General features: G+C 40.2%; 1 protein-coding gene across 2 annotated transcripts in view; it reads right to left on the bottom strand.

Annotated features, from left to right (window-relative positions):
- mcf2l2 (MCF.2 cell line derived transforming sequence-like 2) overlaps window positions 1–19,443 on the bottom strand; it is a 267,264-nt gene that overhangs the window by 73,762 nt on the left and 174,059 nt on the right. For both annotated transcript variants that reach the window (XM_078169084.1, XM_033622399.2), the window contains exons 21-25: window positions 17,889–18,011; window positions 12,155–12,235; window positions 11,622–11,762; window positions 8,529–8,621; window positions 5,614–5,692 (exon numbers count right to left, since the gene is read on the bottom strand). In XM_078169084.1, the coding sequence (XP_078025210.1) occupies window positions 5,614–5,692; window positions 8,529–8,621; window positions 11,622–11,762; window positions 12,155–12,235; window positions 17,889–18,011 (517 nt within the window). The remainder of the gene's footprint in view (window positions 1–5,613; window positions 5,693–8,528; window positions 8,622–11,621; window positions 11,763–12,154; window positions 12,236–17,888; window positions 18,012–19,443) is intronic.

Raw genomic sequence — 19,443 nt, 5'->3', positions numbered from 1 at the left:
AATTGGAATTGCTGCTGAAGCTGTCAGACGATAGACTTTATTCATTATTTTATCCATTTTGCTTCAACCAATCACCACCAAAATTTTATCATCTGTTCCTTGTTCCAATTTCATCGAAATCCGTTCATAACTTCTTGAGTTATTTTGCAGACAAACAAACAAACAGACAGACAAACAGTCAAACAGACCAATGCCGGCGAAAACATAACCTCCTTGGCAGAGGTAATAACTGATGGAGGCAGTGGTAGACCAGCAGCTCTTGTGTTCAGCAATGTTAAATCACTGTTTTTCTTAATGGAATCTGGCAATAAAGAGAGCAATGTAACAGCTTCACTTTCTTGACAGAAATCACTGTTAGACATTAAAGCTGCAGTAGGTAGAAAGCCTGAAAACGGTTGATTTTTGAGTCTCATCTGAGTTAGGTTTCGTTCGTCTCCGCCCTGGGCCCCTCCTACCAGATGAGCACGCGAGTATTTTATCCTACTTGGTTCTATTTCTCCCTCTCTGGGAGCCTCGGCTCTCCCTCACCGCGCAGCAGCCCTCCCCATCCCTCCCTCACGGACCCGCACATACTCCCGAGCCTCAGCTCTCCCTCACCGCGCAGCAGCCCGCCCCGCACATACCCCCGAGGCTCGGCTCTCCCTCTCCGCAGAGAGCCCTCGGCTCCGCTCCCACGGCTAACCCCCGTGCCCTCCGGCCGGACCCGGCCCCACCTCACCCTTCCCCTCCCTCCGGGGCTCCGGGGAACCGAGTTCTGTCTTCCTTTTTTTGGGTTGTTTAGCCATGTAGGCAGTTGTAGCCAATGCTGGAATAGCTATTTTACCTGGTGCACTGTTCGCCATTGCCGCTTGCTCTCCCCTTCTGCTGGCGGAGAACAATTAACTAATGTGAAACAAGAAAACTAAAAAAGAGGGAAACGCCATAACGTTGCTTGGGAGGCAGAGTTTGGTGTCAGTTCTATTGGAGTTAATGGGGCAGGCACAGCAAATCACACTTTAACCAATTATATCTTTGTTGTTTCAACTTTAACTGAAATTAGTAAACTAAAATCCTTGGAGAAAATTTAAACACAAGTGCGTTTGTTGTCCTTGTTATTGGTCTCCAAACAGATTATGAGTGGACCTTGAGTTAAACTTATTTTGTCAAAACACCCAACTTGTAACTATTGTAACTAGTGTTTATTCCATCTGCATATTTATGTTTTTGCCAACACATCACTCACATTATAATCCCTCTCCTTCTCTGTTCTCTCTTTCACATCACATTTATACTATATCTCCTTCTCTCTCTGTCCAGCACACAGAGCTGAAATAACTGCTGGTCCTCTTTATCCTCCTTCTCTCCACTCTCCTTTCTTCTCACACGCGCTCCTCCCTCCTTTCACAAGCCTCCTTCGTTCCCTCTGTGCTGCCTCTCAGCCTCCATCTCCACCCTGAAAATCTCCTCTCTGTATGCCTGTCTCTTTGTCTCTCTCCACCCATCATTCCATCGCACTCTTCTCTTCTCTCCCCATCACTTTCAATCTCCTCCCTCTCCTCTTCCCAGACCAATTTCATGCTCTTTCTCTCTTTCCTCTACCCTCCTCACATGGAGTCAGAGGTGTAAATCTCACACACACACACTCACACACTCCCTGCACTGGACCGTCAGAGCCTCCTACAGCCTCTGCTCTCCAGGTTTCATGACAGGGCTGCTGTGTTATTAGTCAGTCCCTCTCTCTCTCTCTCTCTCTCTCTCTCACACACTCACACACACACACACACACACACACACACACAGGCACAGGTACACACACTCCCACACAGATGAGTTGTCAGACGGGCAGAGTGTGTGGCTCACAGAGGGTGGTTTTCCTGTCAGTCAGGACCACATAGTGGAACCGATGCTCAGTGGTACAGAGCGGGCCGAGAGAGGTAGGAACACACGGGGAGAGAAATGGGACGGAAGCCAGTGGACATATGAAGACACAGAGGAAGGTGTGTATTGCTGTGTGTATGTCAGTGCATATGTTTAAGCATTTGTGCATTCGTGTGTTCATGCATTATCCTTACACTTGCATTTTAATTATTAATGACAATTAATTTCATCATTAATCTATTGTTTATATTTCTTGTTCATTGATTGTTTTGTCCATAAAATATCAGACAATAGTGAAAAATGTCCATCATCATTTTCTAGAGCCTTGAACCATGTCTTCATATTGGTTGTCATGTCTCACCACAGTCTGTTCTCATGCACTGTTTGTATGTTTTCCTATGAAAAGTAATGCACCAAAATTCATACCTATCCCATGCAATCTTGAGCCAGTAATTCTTGTATAACCCACGGCAGTAAACAAGGAAGGCTGCAATCACATGACCAGTGTGCCAACAGGAGTAAAGAAGGAAGGAGTCCCATTACTGTGCATTCACACCAAAAGCGTCATGAGCGTCATAAGCGGCTGGCAGCCATTCATTTTCAATGTACGCTTGCTACGAAGGGCGTCAGGGGCGTCGGCTGCAGCGAGCGGCACGATGCCAGCGGCCAGAGCGTCAAGTAGAAGTTGAGAGAAGCTGAACTTTATGCAAATGAGCAGCGCCGCTGCCGAAGCAGCAGCCAATTGCAGACCGGGATTCGGATACGGAGGTCTGGGCTCTCCCGGGGCTATACGAGCCGGTGAAATTCACCGTGGAGTTGCCGGGTTTGCAGGACTCTGTGGACCCAGACGGCCCGACGGCTCCAGGCCCTGTGTTTCCTCAGCGAATACGCCAATGCAGTGCAAAGGGGGCTTCCGAAAGTGTGATTAATGAGCTCCCGCTTATTTACCACCAATTACATTTCTCAGTGGTCCTACGTACCAACAGGAGAGTAAAAATCATAATTATAAAGGACTCATAAAGGCTATATTGACTGTGTTTATTAACGTTATTTTAATTGTGCAATGAAAGTCATGGATAATACAAAGTGAAGACATAAATGATATATTTGTTCATCCTTGTAAAGTGAACAGCCGTGTCAGCCTTGATGGACACATCTGCAGCAGCCGGCCCCGCCCCTTTGGCCGCTGCAAGCGCCTGCTGGAGCTGCTGCCAGGCAGCGCGATGCCAGCGACCTGAGCGACCGCTGGCGCTCATGACGCTTTTGGTGTGAATGCACAGTTAGACTTTCTTTCTGGACTTTCCCAAGGAGAACAGTGTTCAGAAACGTGTGACCTTTGATTTAAAGTACGGTTCAGCAGAAAGCCTGCGTTACAAACTATGCATATGAAGTTTGAGAGATATAAGCATTTATAATGCATGGAGGGAAACTAACAGAAAAACACTGTCAAGTTGCTCAGGCTATCCTCACAAAGTTTTCATATATTTTCCTACGAAAAGCAATGCAACCAAATTCGTATGTATCCAACATATTTTGAAAGACTGCAATCACTTGACCCATGCACTGACGGCAGTAAACAAGGAGGCAGTCCCGAGCACTTGTAAGGAGTCAGGTTGGGGTGGTGGATGGGTCACAAAAAAAAAAAAAAAAACGTGTGCGAACTTTGAGGTATTTTGAGGTAAGTCTTTATCATGTTTGTTTTCCTAAACCTGACCATAGTAACTTCACTTGCCTAAATCTAAAGACAACCAACCATGTTTCTTTTCCTAAACCTAACCACAGTAACTTTTATTGCCTAAACCTAATGTCCGTGACTTTACATTGATTACGTAACTGTACATTAAGGAAGTAATGTCATCATATGAACTGTTGTGCATGCAAACCTTTCTATGAGAATACACTAAGTTGCATTATGGGATATGTTGCAAACTGTATTATTTTTATATTGAGCTATACTAGGGACTAAAAGTCATGATATCCTTGCTGCTTAGATTTGATGATGATGTTTTGGTGAACTGTCTCATGTAAGTCTCCAACTTTATGGAGGTACAATATTAAATTGCTTGAGTACAACTTTAATTTTCTGTCCATCAACAAGTCACTAATAAACTAATTAGACAGCACTGATCTCAATTGGCTGACGGGATATAAGTATAATCAGCTCTGCTATATGTAATCTGGAAAACAATTAACTAATGTGAAACAAGAAAACTAAAAAAGAGGGAAACGCCATAACGTTGCTTGGGAGGCAGAGTTTGGTGTCAGTTCTATTGGAGTTAATGGGGCGGGCACAGCAAATCACACTTTAACCAATTATATCTTTGTTGTTTCAACTTTAACTGAAATTAGTAAACTAAAATCCTTAGACAAAATTTAAACACAAGTGCGTTTGTTGTCCTTGTTATTAGTCTCCAAACAGATTATGGCTCTGCTCATCAGCTGCATCTCCAGCCCCTGTTCAGCCCCTGTTTGATAAATTGGACCAAACAGGGGCTGGAGATGCAGGGGCTGCATATTCATTAATATGAATACAAATCACTGAGGCACTGCAGCTCACGGCTGAGTCTCCTTACTCATAATGTGATAGACAATATTCACTTAATTATTTTGGAACAAAAATGACCTAACACAATATATTAAAACCTAAAATGACCTCAATCATGAATACTTAAAAAAAAAATAAAAAAATAAAAAAATAAATCAACACAATATGTGATTCATGGCCATTACATGGCATACAAGCAAAACCTGCAGGGGCAGATTCCGTATGGGCCTGGTTTTCAGTGATAGCAGGTCAGACCTGCCCTGTCTGGTGATGTATCATGATGTAACGTTAGCTATCTTAGACCAAACAACAAATGCACAAATTCAGATAAACAACATCGGTCAACATCACATAATGTGTGGTTTTTAATCTGGTATTTTTCAGTCAAAGATGAAACAGCAAAGATATGATGGGTTATAGTGTGATTTGCAGTGCCAGCCCTACTGACTCCAATAGAACTGACACCAAAGTCTGGCTCCAATGCAAAATTCAAATGCTGTCACTGACGTCCTCCTTTCCTTCTTTTATATTTTCCTTGATTTAAAACAAGAAGAATTTTTTTGTCAGCAACATAATCATGATTATGTTTGCAAGTTGCAATTACATTTTCCTCAGTCTGCGGTTCAGAGACAGTATTAGAAGGAGGACATTTCCCTGACTTGGCAGTCGCTACAAGAGAATGACAGCCTATCACCAGATTGCAGCGAACGATAACTCCAAGATGTGCTGATAGATACTGCTGTTGACAAGAACATTTTCATGATAACCAAAGGAAATTGAGTTGTTGCAGCAGGAAATAATGATAGAGCCACAACATGGGGAAAAATTGAAGAGAAAATCAAATGGTATATGAATAAGATTTTTAAAAGTTTCAAAAGCATTTTCAGAATGTTTAGAAAAGATGTATAGTGTGGGAAATGTCTGGGTAACTGTGACAATGCAATACAATAGCAGCAACAGCAACTAGTTGATTGTGTGATTAGAAATATTAGAAAAATTCTGTGTACACACCATGCAAGTATCACACACTACATGTATGCTGGTCTAACACAAGCTATCGGATGGATGGACCAATATAATATAGACATGTCTCTGTTCTTCAGCTTTGATTTAGAGTTGAAGTAAGTTACTAACAGGGTAAAAATGCACAAGGAAGAGATAGAAGAGAAGTGCATAGGTATGTGTGTGTGTGTGTGTGTGTGTGTGTCTACCTCTGCATGCCTCTAGCTGGCCTGTAAGAACTTTACGAATCTCTGACACCCACATATTTTTCACATCCATGGATGGAGCCTGGGGAAGAACGTATGCACACACACACACCACACACACACACACACACACACACACACACGCACACACACACACACACAACATCAACAACCAACATATACAACAAGAGCCTCTTAACACTAATGCTGTTTTTTTGAGATGGAAACTGTTCAGTGGGGGAGCTGTGTAGTACAACACTGCCCCCAAGAGGAGGACTGTGGAAAAGATCCCTGAATGCCTCCCCAGAGGTGTCTATATGATATTTTGAATAATTTTAGAGTGTAAGTATTTTTTCGGTTTTATGAATTTTTTTATGAATAACATCAAAAATATAAAAATATCTGTATTAATTTACATCAGCAGATGTTAAAATTAATATATATTTTTTTATATTTTTTTTCTGCTTTATTTGCATATGTACAATAAATGTTTTCTTTCTGACATGACTGGAGTATTACATTACAAATTTAACTACACAGCAATACAGCATAGGACATGCAATTTTCCAGCTCTTCCATATAGGTTCAGCTTTCTGACAAACTCCTAAGTAAAAGGATAGGATCATTATCAGCAAAGTAGACTTTAACTATCAAAAGTAAAGGTGAGTACCTTTACTTTTCTGCAGTTAAATGTCCCCTCTGACTGATATATTGCTATTAATTAATGTAATAGATTTTCAACCTCCTGAGACTCCAGCTTTGGTTTGGAATGCTTGTTTAATTTCTCCTAGCTATTTGGGATGAAAAGGACCTGATAACTATAACTGAACATTTTCTTAGAGCAGTAAGGCCCTGATCGCAGAAAGTGTTTTGTAATTGTTTTTAATGAGAAGGAAGCTTTTTGCTCACTGTTTTTGTGTTGCTATGTTCCTCGTGATTCTGCACTCTTGGAGCCTGGTATTCATGGTAGAGAGCTCTAAACTGCAGGTCTTCAGTGGTGGCCACAACAACAAGTTTACAGTTGGTAAACAATGGATGAGAAACTGGATTGCTGGATACCCAGAGCTATATGGCCCAATGATAGACTGCAGGTTGTCAAACGTCCCCTGAGTCATCCTAAAACATGCCTGGAAATGGCCATCACCAAGGCTAAGCTCCTGGACCAGCAGGTAGTACTCCCAGTGATCCACACTCTTTTTTAGGGTCTCATGTACCCACACAGATCACTGTTTCTCTGTGCCCAACCATCTATTTACTGACAGCCTCTCACTCTCAACTAGAGCTACAGCAAGTACCCTCTGCCTGTCCATTTTAGAAACCAGCTACTTATTACTGTGAAATAAATAGGTAGGTTAGCTAGTCAAATTGAATAGACTGATTTTACGGGAAGGTTAAGGTAAGAAGGTGATGGGTTGGTATCCTGGCAACAATAAAAAGGTGCAGCACTTGTGGCATTCAATTAAAAAAAAAACAAGGCAGGGCAGTGCACCTCATGTTTTGCAACCTGCAAGGCCCTATGTCCACCAAAGTGTTTTCCCCAGCTGAAAAAGTGAGGTGCTCCTCAGGAAATGCGAAAAGTGTTTTGGAGGCGCAGTATTTTTTAAGATGGGACGCACTGGTTGCATCTGGTTGCTATGATATGGAATATGGACAGAAGTAAACATGTCGTCACAAGGTAGGGTACTTGCTTTCGTTGAGGGGAAGGCAGAAGCATGCAGGGAGAGAGGGCGGCTCCACTGGTCTGTAAGGGTATATAGTATGTTAACAGATTTCTTTTCCATTGTTGTTGTTGCTCAGCTCTTGTGCATGTAACGTGATGGTCTGTCTTCATGGTATTTGTCCCTCCTTCACTGTGATTAAACAGCCAAAGTAACAGTGACGAGCATGGTGTTTTTACTCTGAAAAAAAAAAAAAAAAACAGCCAAACTGCAGTGCTCAGCTCAGCTGTAGATTGGTGGTGCTCCCATTGCAAAACATTATAAGAAAATATGCTGGCCTTAGAAAAAAACATCTTGGTGGACACAGCCCCTTAGTAGTTTTTGAAAAAAATGACATTGTCAAATGGGGACATTTATTGTTAATAGTTACAAGTGTGTAATAATGTATAAAATAGTATTACAAATAATACATTTGTTTAATGTTTTATAACTCTATGGGTTAGGGGTCACTGTTCAAGTCTTAAACTGTTCAAAACTGTTCATTTCACTGCCTGAACATGGCTGGGCAAAGCAAATTTGCAAATAATGTATCATATCTAAGCCTTGGGATTTATTTTGTAACTCTGTATGAATTTTCACTGCTCCATATGCTAAGAAAGTCCTTGTTTTGTCAACAGTGTCTTAGCTTGTTACTACGGCTTAAATTAGTCAAATTTGCATGCAATATCAAACTACAGTATATTAAGCATAAATAAACAAGTTTTAACCATAAAATGTGATCAGATTTTGCACCTTGTCCACTTTTGCATCAGGATCAGCTGTAGACTGACTCGGCAGAGATGTCTGCCAACTCTTTTTTTACATGGATTAGCAAATTGTTGTCTTACTACCACTAGATGGTAGGCTACATAAAGGCATCCATGAATGAGGACAACAGGTCTTAGTTAAGCAGAGTGGAGTATAAAGTGCAGGAAAACCTAAATATAATGTCCTAATATGAAGACACAGGGTCACAGGAGGTTAATACTGATGCATCAATGTGTAAGCAGCATTTTACTGCTGTATCTGGGTTAGGTGACGACTTCAAATCTGTTCAGGGTTGGGAGCCCTCCAAAGGGGTCACTAGATCAGTCTCAGGGGTCGTGTCATGATTTATGGGGTGGTAAAATATTAAAAACAAAGTTCTGATACACAAATCTGTATCCTTTCTTTAACGTTTATCTAATATTTGCTGTTTTTTGTGAAACTCCATCAACATACCTGGATGATGTAAACCTCCTCTCTGCCATTGTACCACACCTCAAACTTCTTGATGTCACCTTTGACATTCTCTGTTATCCCCACAGCACTCATCTGGAAAGAGACAGAAGGAAAGAAACACTGTGAGATGCTGCAAATCTGTGTCATCAGTAATAACTAGTTTAAAAAATAACTCAAGCCAAAATGACCTGACCACTGAGGGTAAACTTGACATGATCAGATAAACCTCTTCAGGCTGTTCTCACAAATTTTTTGTATGTTTTCCTTTTATTTATTTATCTATTTATTTTTTTACTTTATTGTAGCCTGTCTGAGTGTCACAAACAGGTTAGGGAAGTCACTGAGTATTGAATGAAGGATTAACACATTGTTTGCTTTGGTCCTCCTGAGATATTTGTGGACAAAAATAAAAATAAAAAATTACACCAAATGTACATTTTGATGAGGCTCTCCTCTACAAGATAGGGCCACAAGATAAGGTAAAAATGCAGGACCCATCTTACTTGATGGTGTACTTGTACAAGACCTTAAACAAATTTACAATTAATTAAATAATGTATGTAATGTGGATGCTTCCTGAGTGCCTCCAGTTAGAGGTTTTCCCAGCACGTGCAACTGGTCGGAGGCCCCAGGGCAGACCTAGAACATGCTAGGGAGGGACTGTATACCTCATCTGGCCTGAGAACACCTTGGGATAACCCAGGAGGAGCTGGAAAGCATTTCTTAGGAGAGGGACGTCTGGAGCACTGCACAGTGCTCAGCCTGCTGCCACCACGAACCGACCCGGATAAGCGGATGAAAATGGATAAATAATGTACAAATGAACTGACACTAAGTGAACCTAGAGCTGAGGTCTGGGGCATTGAAGGAGGTTCCCACTTTTCTTTCTTGCTAATTCAGCTTTATTATCTATGACTTTTGTGACAATATTCAAGCAAATGTGTAGAATAAGCTTTTACCTGTAAGTGTAAAGCCTTAACAGATTACATATGCAGATATACAGATTTTGGGCTGTTATGGCTCTTCTTGTGGTCAAAAGGGTAGGCAGGTGAATGCACCGCTAGTGACAGCTATGAATGACCTAAACACATCCTAAGATAGAAAATGTTTCATTTGGTCACAAGATACTTTAACAGAATCAGCCAATTCTAATGGCAGGTAAATGCGTGAAAGGAGCTCCGCCAATCATTCAGTAGTTTCATTCCTGCATCATTTTATTACTATTTATGCTCTACTTGGGGTCACAGGATGTAATTCTCAGCAGGAGGTCCTCAGCAGGCGTGAATACAACCCCACCACTGTTTATTACAACACAGACAGAAACACAAGCATGATATACTGAGCTGTTATGCTGAACAAAAAAGAGAAGTGATTGAATTTCTTTCATACTTGACTTCCTTTGCTACTTGCTTTCTGCAGACTTGTTTGGAAGGGAACCTGAGGAGCTGTACAGCATATTTATCAATGACAGCTCCAGGTCCCCAGAGGTTTCTATGGAGAAATGTCAGCAATCCACCGCTGCTAAAGAACAGCATTTGTTTACGTGCCACGAGAAACAGCTTGTACATTTAAAATAGTTCTTAAATGTGGTGTTGTGTTGAACTGCTCTGAGAATCATCCTTTACTTTTGTAAATACTGGTAGGATGTGGCTTTTTTTTTCCAACTAAAGCTTTTCTGGGTGTGGCCACTTGGAGGCAATAAAACAAGCTAATGCCCAACACACTACCTTATGAAGCTGTCAAAGCTAAGATTTATAGTAGTTTTCAGACACAGGGCAACATTATCAGCCATTTGGAGTTGTGTTTGTGAATCCAGTGGGTGGGTAACATTGCTCTGTCATGGCTTAACGTGTAAATAGGCAATTGTTTGCAAACATGTTAGCCATATCAACTTTATAGGTCAATAATAAATAAAGGCTGATGTGAGATTTTACTGCCCCCTAGTGGGTGAGAATTAATTCATGCAGCTTTAAAGTTTTAAAAACTTCAAAATCTGATCTATCAAGATGATATCATGTAACATATGAATTTACATATAATACTACAACAACAAACTAGAAATATGACCTTGTTTTGATTGTATGCCTCTGCCAACCAGTCAAGTTACACTTACAGTTTACATTCATGTCTGTGAAATAATGGATGCTTCACACACATCTCCCTCCTGTCAGCACAGAAGATCTATACAATCAGTAAAGTTTCAAGATTAGTGTCACCAATTCAGTATCTGACAAAATGTATCCCCTTCTGTTCCTGAGATATGACATTGAATAATGGCTAGAAAAGTGTTTTTGCAGAATATTATGATGTCACAGTGAAGTTGTGGATATAAAATGGCATCATTTTATCCTATTAAACACTTTTGTCATGAAATTTTGTCACACTAAGCAAATTCATTTTTGAGTTACGGCCAAAAACAGGTTTTGTGAGGTCACAGTGACCTTTGACATTTGACCACCAAATTCTATTCAGTTGATTATTAAGTCCAAGTGGACGTTTGTGCAAAATCTGAAGAAATTCCCTTAAAGCATTCTTGAGATATCGCTTTCACGAGAATGGTAGGAACGCACGTCTGGAAGTGTGTACATGGACATAAGGACAGGCGGACAAACCACAAACATAATGCCTTTGGCCACAGCTGTACCTGTGCAGTGGCATGAAAAACCTAAAACCTTTTACAATGTCTCCATGAATTTAATGTTTTGATTGCTGGTTAATATAGAATCTACTAAAACCCTGTCTTACATCATTGCCAGAGTTATCTCTACAGTAAGTTTAATAATCTTTCTGTGGCCTGCTGTTATCCCTTGACCACCAGCAGGTTTACTCATCTTGTTAAACAACAGTCATCCAAAGACCGTTTGTCAAATCATCTTCTATTACAACATTAACTATTTCATACACTGTTTGCTCTTTGAAATGTTTGTCTCCATAGAAATAGAATGAATAGACACTAGACAACATACGTAAGTGGGGCCATAAAGTGTGTCACATTCACACATTTGAGAACTCTGTTTTGGCCTGTTGTTACTTTAAATAAAAGGGACCTGGAAACAAAAAAAAAAAAAACACACAACACCGTCTGTGTCTGACCTTGAGTGAGTGTTTGAAGCTGTAGGATGGGGTCTTCTCGTGTCCATCTGTGGTCTCCTCACGTTTCTTACAAAACAGCATCATCTTGTCATACAGGAACAGGTGCCTTTGCATGGGCTTAAACCTGGCCAGGTCCTTCACCTGAAATCAGGTTATCACCCATTTTATCTGTTTGCCTGTCCATTATTCACTCCAGAGCGCAACCATAACATGTATTAGTGGATCATTGTCAAATAAAGTGTGTTAAACAGCTGAGGTCACAATAGATGATTTGTTCCACAATTGTGGTATTGTTTGCTATTGTGTTTCTCCGAACTAACACTGTGTTTCTCACAAACCCTCATGTCGTAATGTAAAAGTGTAAAGTTACATGATTTGTAGTTAAGGAGCTAAAACCTGCAAAATATCAGTGCAGATCTGTAATGGTATTCTTTTGACAAGTGGTAAAATGGCAGGCATGGCATCCTAATGCTTATATGTAAGAGACCTGATGTCAGGACAGTGATGCTATCTACTGGAGTGTGGGGTTGTACCTTGCTGTGGCCTTTCTTGTGATCAGTCCACACATTAAAGGATCCCTGCATCAGTAGTTTCCCCAGTTCACTCAGGTTACCCTGTGACATCAACACACAGACAGTCAGACTGTTATAGCACCATTCAACACAGTCATAGCATTTTGCAGTAGCATGTGTAGTATGTACACAGTCCCGCTCCAGTTCTGCTGCTACAGTAGATCTGTATAGTTAAGGGGGAATAAAGGGGAATAAAGGAAAAAACAATAATCTTTGAAAGAAGATATATTTTGTACGTAGAGTATAATAATTCTACCTGTGAAAAGTTGTTTGACTACCGCAGTTATATTTTACAAGCTGGAATGCACATTAACCCACCTTTGGGTTTATTTCAACATTCACCTCTACCATAGCTTGTACCTTGCAAGCACCCCAAATTCATAACCATACAAATTACACATGTATGGAAAAAGTTCCCACACAAAACAAACCATGTGCAGTGTCCAAATTAGTTTTGGATTAGGACAAGTGTCAGTAGTGGTTTGTTTCCAAAATTATATCTGTTGACTACTGATCGCATACTATGTGTATTTGTATAACCATGTGGATCCATGCTGTGATATACGTCACTATTTCCTATGGGGTGGAAATCACCAGAGGATCCACAGTGTGATATTATCATGATACAATATAATTGCAATTTTAAATGTTGCAATATGCTGATTATTGTGATAAAATATGTTGCAAAATATTAGCTTTTTTTTCGACTGTAAATAATGTCCCCAAAGGAAAACTTTGTCAACATCTGTTTTATCTAATAAGATAAAGTTTTCAGTCTATTCATCTCACTTCAGCCACTTTATTTGTAGCAGCAAAATGTATCTAGTAGACTGAAAAAGCAATTGGTTATATCATTTTAGTAGGCTACCTAGAATTTAATTTGTGTTTGAAATAATTTATATAATAAAAATTGAAAACTGGCACTGCGTGACGATATGATACTTCCACACAAAAATATTGCAATACTATGATGTATTGTTTTTTTTCCCCCACCCCTACTATATCCCCTATACACTGTCTTGGAGCAGAGGAAAAGTCCTTGGAACAGCGTGAGAGACCAAAAAAAAAAAAAAACAGGGAGTGAGATGAAATCTCAGGAATGTTAGCCTGGAAATCCAGACTCAAATTTAGAAAGATTTTGAGTCTGGCCCTTACCGATACACCTCCTATCCAAGGGGCAGCACTAACTGAGGTATTTCAAATGCTGTCGCACGCAATTGGATAGCACGATGGCCAGTCAGAGCAAAAAACAAGGTGACATATTCATTGCACTAAGCCCCATTTGTTTGCCAAACAGTGGGGCTAACTGATATATTATGCCTTGCCGTATCCCGTCGGCAAAACAGCAAAAACGCAAGGAAATTCTGCAGCAAAAAAACTGCATCTCCTGTTTTGAACACACTGCATCACATCAAGTTCACATGTGCAGTCTACTTAAATACTACAAATAAAGAATCAAATATGCAGGGTTTTTTTTTTTTTTTTTTCCGGAAGTCCGTCAGCTGCTCCAAAACTTTCCTTTAATACTCTTAGATTTGAAGTCGGCTGTTTTGATGAGACCTGACGTTGACCATCATGACAATATGACATATTCAGTCTAATAAGTTGGACGACTGTTGTCCCACCATGGACATACCCACCATCATTCACACACCCTGACATTACAGCAACATTTCTCACTCTATATTTATGCTTTTTCTTTTCACCAGTCACTGGTGACTAACCTGTTGTGCTCCTTTACATGTGACTTCAGACCAGTTACAAAGTTAAAAGTTTTTTGTTTCTGTATATTCTCACGCAATGAATAAGTGAACAATCAAATGAAGACATTAAGGAATGGAAAAAAGAGGTTTATATCACATTATCATCATCATTGCATCAAGGAAATATTTAAGAAAAAACCCTGAGGTTGTAAGCCAGAATGTACCAGTTTGATGTGAATAACCCTCAGCTAAAACCCAAAATAAACACATGGTTCACAAACAACACAATTATTCAAGGTTAAAGAAAATACAGATTGAAATAGACTGACTGAAAGCTCCTTCATCACCACTCTGATACATTTTGGATCATATGAGTGCGGAGTCAAGGCTGTGACTGTGACTAATGTGTGACTGATACAGTTCTAAGTAAGATAAAGATGCAATACATTCTTTTGCCTGCTCCCTGCGGCATAGATGAGGTAGCTTCCACTCAAGTGTCTGGGTGGGAAGATGACATGTTACACTATTCTGATGTTTGAAAACTGATGGACCAAATCCACACCAAATGCAGCACAGTATTTGTCTATTGTCATCAATCATCATCATCGGTCCCAAACCTCTGATCAATTCCACCCATGACTTATCCCTCTCCTTGAATGGCTCCACTGTGCTCATCTCCCCCCATGTCCATAACCTTGGTGTCATCTTCGATCAAACCCTCTCCTTTGACCAACATGTCAAACACATCACTAAAACAGCCCTCTTCCATCTCAGAAACTTTGCCCGCCTCCATCCATCCCTCTCCTTGTCAGCTGCAGAGACTCTCATTTATGCATTCATCACTTCTAGACTGGACTACTGCATTACTCTCCTCCATGGTCCATCATCAGAAACACTTAACAATACATGCAGAATTCTGCCGCTTGTCTTCTTACACACTCCCACACCTGTGACCACATCACCCCCCTCCTTCATAACCTCCACTGGCTCCCTATCCCCCAGTGTACCCACTTCAAATTCCTTATCATCACTTTTAAAGCCCTTTACAGCCTGGCTCCCCGCCTACCTGTCTGAGTCTGAACACACTTCTTCAAAATATGAAGTCTTTTGAACAAATAAGAAAAGACTTTAATCTTCTGCAGACAGATTTCTACAGATATTTATAAGTTAGACATTTCCTCCATGAAAAAGATGACCTTAAGATCCAAGATCTTAAGCAGTTGAAACGTTGTTGATTAATCTACAAATTAATAAATCAATGGGCAAAATTATCTCCTGCATGTATGGTGCAATTTTTACAATGGATAAGACTGACTTCCACTTTAAATCCAAATGCGAAGTGAGCTACAATTACTGGAACCAATTCCCACAGATAGCTGGAATAAGATCTGTTCAGGGGCCCACATGGTCACCAGGTCATGCACATAGGGAAGTTCAGATGGAAATTCATTGTATGAATCATTGATGATGTTTTTCGTACTGACTTGCCCATGGACCCCATAGTAGCACTACTCATAGTAATACCAGACAGTACTGAAGAACGGGCGCATACCTACCTTCTTCGGATTCTATTTACAGCAGCTATCCAATGCATCACTATTCGCTGGCTGGATCCAGCCTACTCATGCACTCTGGTTACAAAAACTACGGGTACTGTACTGCATGGAAAAGATCACTCATTACTTTAACTTGTAGAATGTCTCATTCCATATGCCTTATCCTATATAATTATCAACCGTATACCCTGTTTTATCTGTAATTTTACTTTGCCTTTTGATTTACTATTATCATTATTGTTATTGTTATTATTATTGTTACTAGTATTATTAGTAGTAATATTAGTAGTAGTAGTATTTGTCTGTATTATTATCATTATTATTATTATTATTATTATGGTATTTGATATGTTTGACAAAAACCTGTTGGAACCTCTTTTGGTAAAATTGATGCTCATCATCCATTTTCCCTTGCATTAACTACGCTATCATAACATTTAACTTATTTTACTTATACTTATTTTTCTGCTATTGTTTTGAAATGATAAAAGCTTACACTATATACTTCCTGACCACATGTTATTCAGTTGAAATCAATTCAGAATGTATACAATGCATGAGAGTTATATGACTAAATTCCAAACTGATTGTCCAGTTAAAGACCTCCTCCAATGAAAACCAAGATTTTAACCTTGTTAACGCATCCATATAGTGATTTTTACAGCACATATCCATGGAACACACTAAGGCATATCATGAGCAAAAGAAGAAGTCAGCATAGTTGAGCATTTTCACCTTGGAACTGCAGTGTGCCAATAACAGTCTCAAGAACAGGGCTTTGGAGCACAAACCTAATGAACCAATCCCATCAACTTGTGGGCTGGGGCTCTCCATATTATTAGCAATAACACTATAGTGAAACGAGGGATATCAAAGAAGAAAACAGGCTACCTATCAGTACTTAGCAAGCAAAGTTTCACCTTTACTTTCACTTGTCAGAGCTTACAATCTGGAAACAGGTTTATCTCACATTAGCAACATATTAGTTTGATAATGTAGTCTAGCCAAAGGCCCATGTTATCTCTTACTGTTTACAAGCAGACATTTGTGTGTTTGATGAGCAGAGTGAAGGTGAACAGCTGCAGGCGAATAGCTGAGGTTTGGGTTTGGTTGCATATTCATAGGTATGTGAATACCAAATGAGGCAAAGGTATACAGTTGCATCTAAGCTTTTTTATGACTTTTTGCTTTAAGTTAGTTGCGTTAGTTGTTTTTTGTTTTGGTTTTTGTTTTTATTTTAAATAATCACATCAAGTTGTTCAGAAACATTATTAGCCCAATAGCATATCTATCAGCATTCACTGTATCTGGATTAAAATTCTCTAAAAAGTCTTCTTTTTAAAGGTAGTGTCATGGGCACTGACATTTCCAGTCACCTCTTTGTCAGCTCTGCTAAATTTGTGCTACGTTTGTGCTAAATTTAGGCTCTTATGTCTACTTTTGCAAATCTTGGTGGTGATTTTTGTGATTAGCTTTGGATGGTGGTGGTGTGTGGCTGCGAGTCACTCATTGGGTTGAGGAAATCAACTCACCAGTCTGTAAACTGGTTTTCAAATGTAAACATCAGTGAACACCGAGGAAAAGATGGAGAAGAATGAGCACCAGCAGAACTAGTGTCTGGCCATTGTACACACTTTGGAAAATAAACTGGATGACTGCTGTGCTGCATCAGTTTCCAGTGGGATATCAGGAACTTTAATATCACGGATCCTCGGATTCACCAAAACTTGGCTAAATCCTGGACAGCACCATTCAACCAGGTGACTCCTTCTCTATGTGCCGATCTGACAGAGCAGGGGACTCTGGTGAGAGAAGGAGAGTAGTAGTCTGCTTTCTGGTGAATAAGGGCTGGTGTGATGGTTAGAATGTGAGGTGCTGTCCTGTTCCTGCTGTGGATCACAGCTATACACCATTCAGAAGCAGCTGCAGAGCAGTGCTGCCTGTGTTGGAGAAGACCAACCATATGGCCGTCTTGTTAGGGTCCCGATGTGTGGACAGGTAAATCAATCTACCACCATAAACCATGGATTACCAGAACCACCCGGAAGCATGGATAATTATGAAGCAGCAGCCAATATTGTAAGAAGATGCAAAAAAAAAAGACTAAATTACAGAGCACAAGTTAAAGTTGCTGGTGGGACCATATTTCACTGGAGTTGTACCGTGTATAATTCCATGTGACGAATAAATGATTGATTGATTGATTTTAAGTAAACTGGGGAAGGTTATGTCTTTTTATACATGTGTACATACCATGTTTTTCTTTTTGATCAACATTAAAACAATGCAAATCTTGACAAAGATAAATGCCAACCAACCAATTTCTACACTATTTCTTTTTAAAACATTTTAGCCATTGATTTCAATCATAATTTTTGTACATAATGATGATAATATAAGAATGGTGATAATCATGAAAGAATTATAACTACAGACCTCAAAGCCAGTGATGGCTATTTGGTGCATGGAGTCATTGACAGACTTGATGATGTCCAGCATTGTGGTTAAAGCCTCCTCCAACTCAGCCGTCCACTCCCCCTTACTGCATTTCAGCATCTCCTGGAAGACAGGAAGGACAAAGTGGGCTGGAAGGATAGAATAAGGCAGGATAAAAGCTAAAAAAAACATAGAGGAAACAAAAATACCACAGAGAAGAAAAGAAGAGACAACTAGACTGATGTTAACATTGGGGACAGTGAGGTCATGTCCCCAATATTATTTTCTAGGAATTATTATATATATTAATAAACCCTCACCTATGTCGTATAACTGTCTGTAGGGGACAAGCATTCATAGGAAGCTTTTATGGTGAAAGACGGGTTAAAGCTGAAGGTGTGACACATTACAATATGCTACCTTGGCCAGGTCTCTCATGTAAAAGAGATTTTCAATCTCAATGGGACTTCCTGGTTAAATTAAAATATATATATATATATAAGTAAATCTGAAAAGTTTTAATGAAACGTAGTCGGAGGACACCAAGACCCAGGCACAATCTGGCCAGTCAAGGTGAGAGCACCTGAACTGTGAAGCTGGGTGTGTCAGCCTTATTCCTGCACTGTGATCATTCTTGTGCACATGCTTCCTTGGGTCATAACAGTCCAGGAGTAGTGGCAGGGCAAAGTGCAGCTGGTGTTGGCCTTTGGTCACAGGAGCGGCTGCTGCAGGGGGGGTTCACCTGTTGAGCTGTGGTGACATACTGTAATTTAAGGTTTGCTGTGGCACTGGTAGTAGTTCAGGTGTTTTTTGGTTTGGGAAAAGGGGTTTATCTTGTGTTTGTGGTTTTGGGTTACCTGCCGATATTATACTTCCAATGCAGTGGTATGCTACACCCCTGCAGCAAGATGCTTTAAAGTCACATTTGGCATTGTTGGCAGGATTATGAAGCAATCACTGTGTGATAATTCAATAAGTTTTAATCTGGCCATATCAGCATTTTTCAGAACAGGGTAATAAATAGGAACCAGCACTTTGCCTTGTCACTGCCACCACTCCTGGATGTATACCCAAGGAAGAATGTGCACAAGCGTGATCACAGAGCAGGAGTGAGGCTGAGACACCTGCTCACACACAGTTCAGGTGTTGTCACCTTGAGTGGCCAGATTGTGCCTAGGTCCTAGTGTCGCCCTATCACAATTTTATGTCAGAGTTTAGTTCGGTGTCAGAGAAAGAAGTGTAGTGTCAGGTGGATATCCAACCGACAACTGTTCTAGGGGCGCCAAGTTCTAACACCAAAATTAAGTTTATTTCACAGCATTACAGCTTCAGCTGTGTCCTCAGATCTGTCATGTAAACAGCTCATTATTGACACCTTTGGTTCCTTATGACTCAAAGTTTTGTAAATTCCTACGTCCTTTTTCTTTTTTTCTGTTCATGAAGATGGAATGGTGTCAAAGGTCAGCACCAATAACTTTAAACTGTGGGAAAATCCAGCAGGAGCAGGTCAAGCTGACCAGGAAATAAAGTCAAGAAGAAGACATTCAGATCCTTG

Source organism: Epinephelus lanceolatus, chromosome 6, assembly GCF_041903045.1.
Source record: "Epinephelus lanceolatus isolate andai-2023 chromosome 6, ASM4190304v1, whole genome shotgun sequence".
Lineage (NCBI taxonomy): Eukaryota > Metazoa > Chordata > Actinopteri > Perciformes > Serranidae > Epinephelus > Epinephelus lanceolatus.
This window is presented reverse-complemented; position numbering and strand designations above follow the sequence as displayed.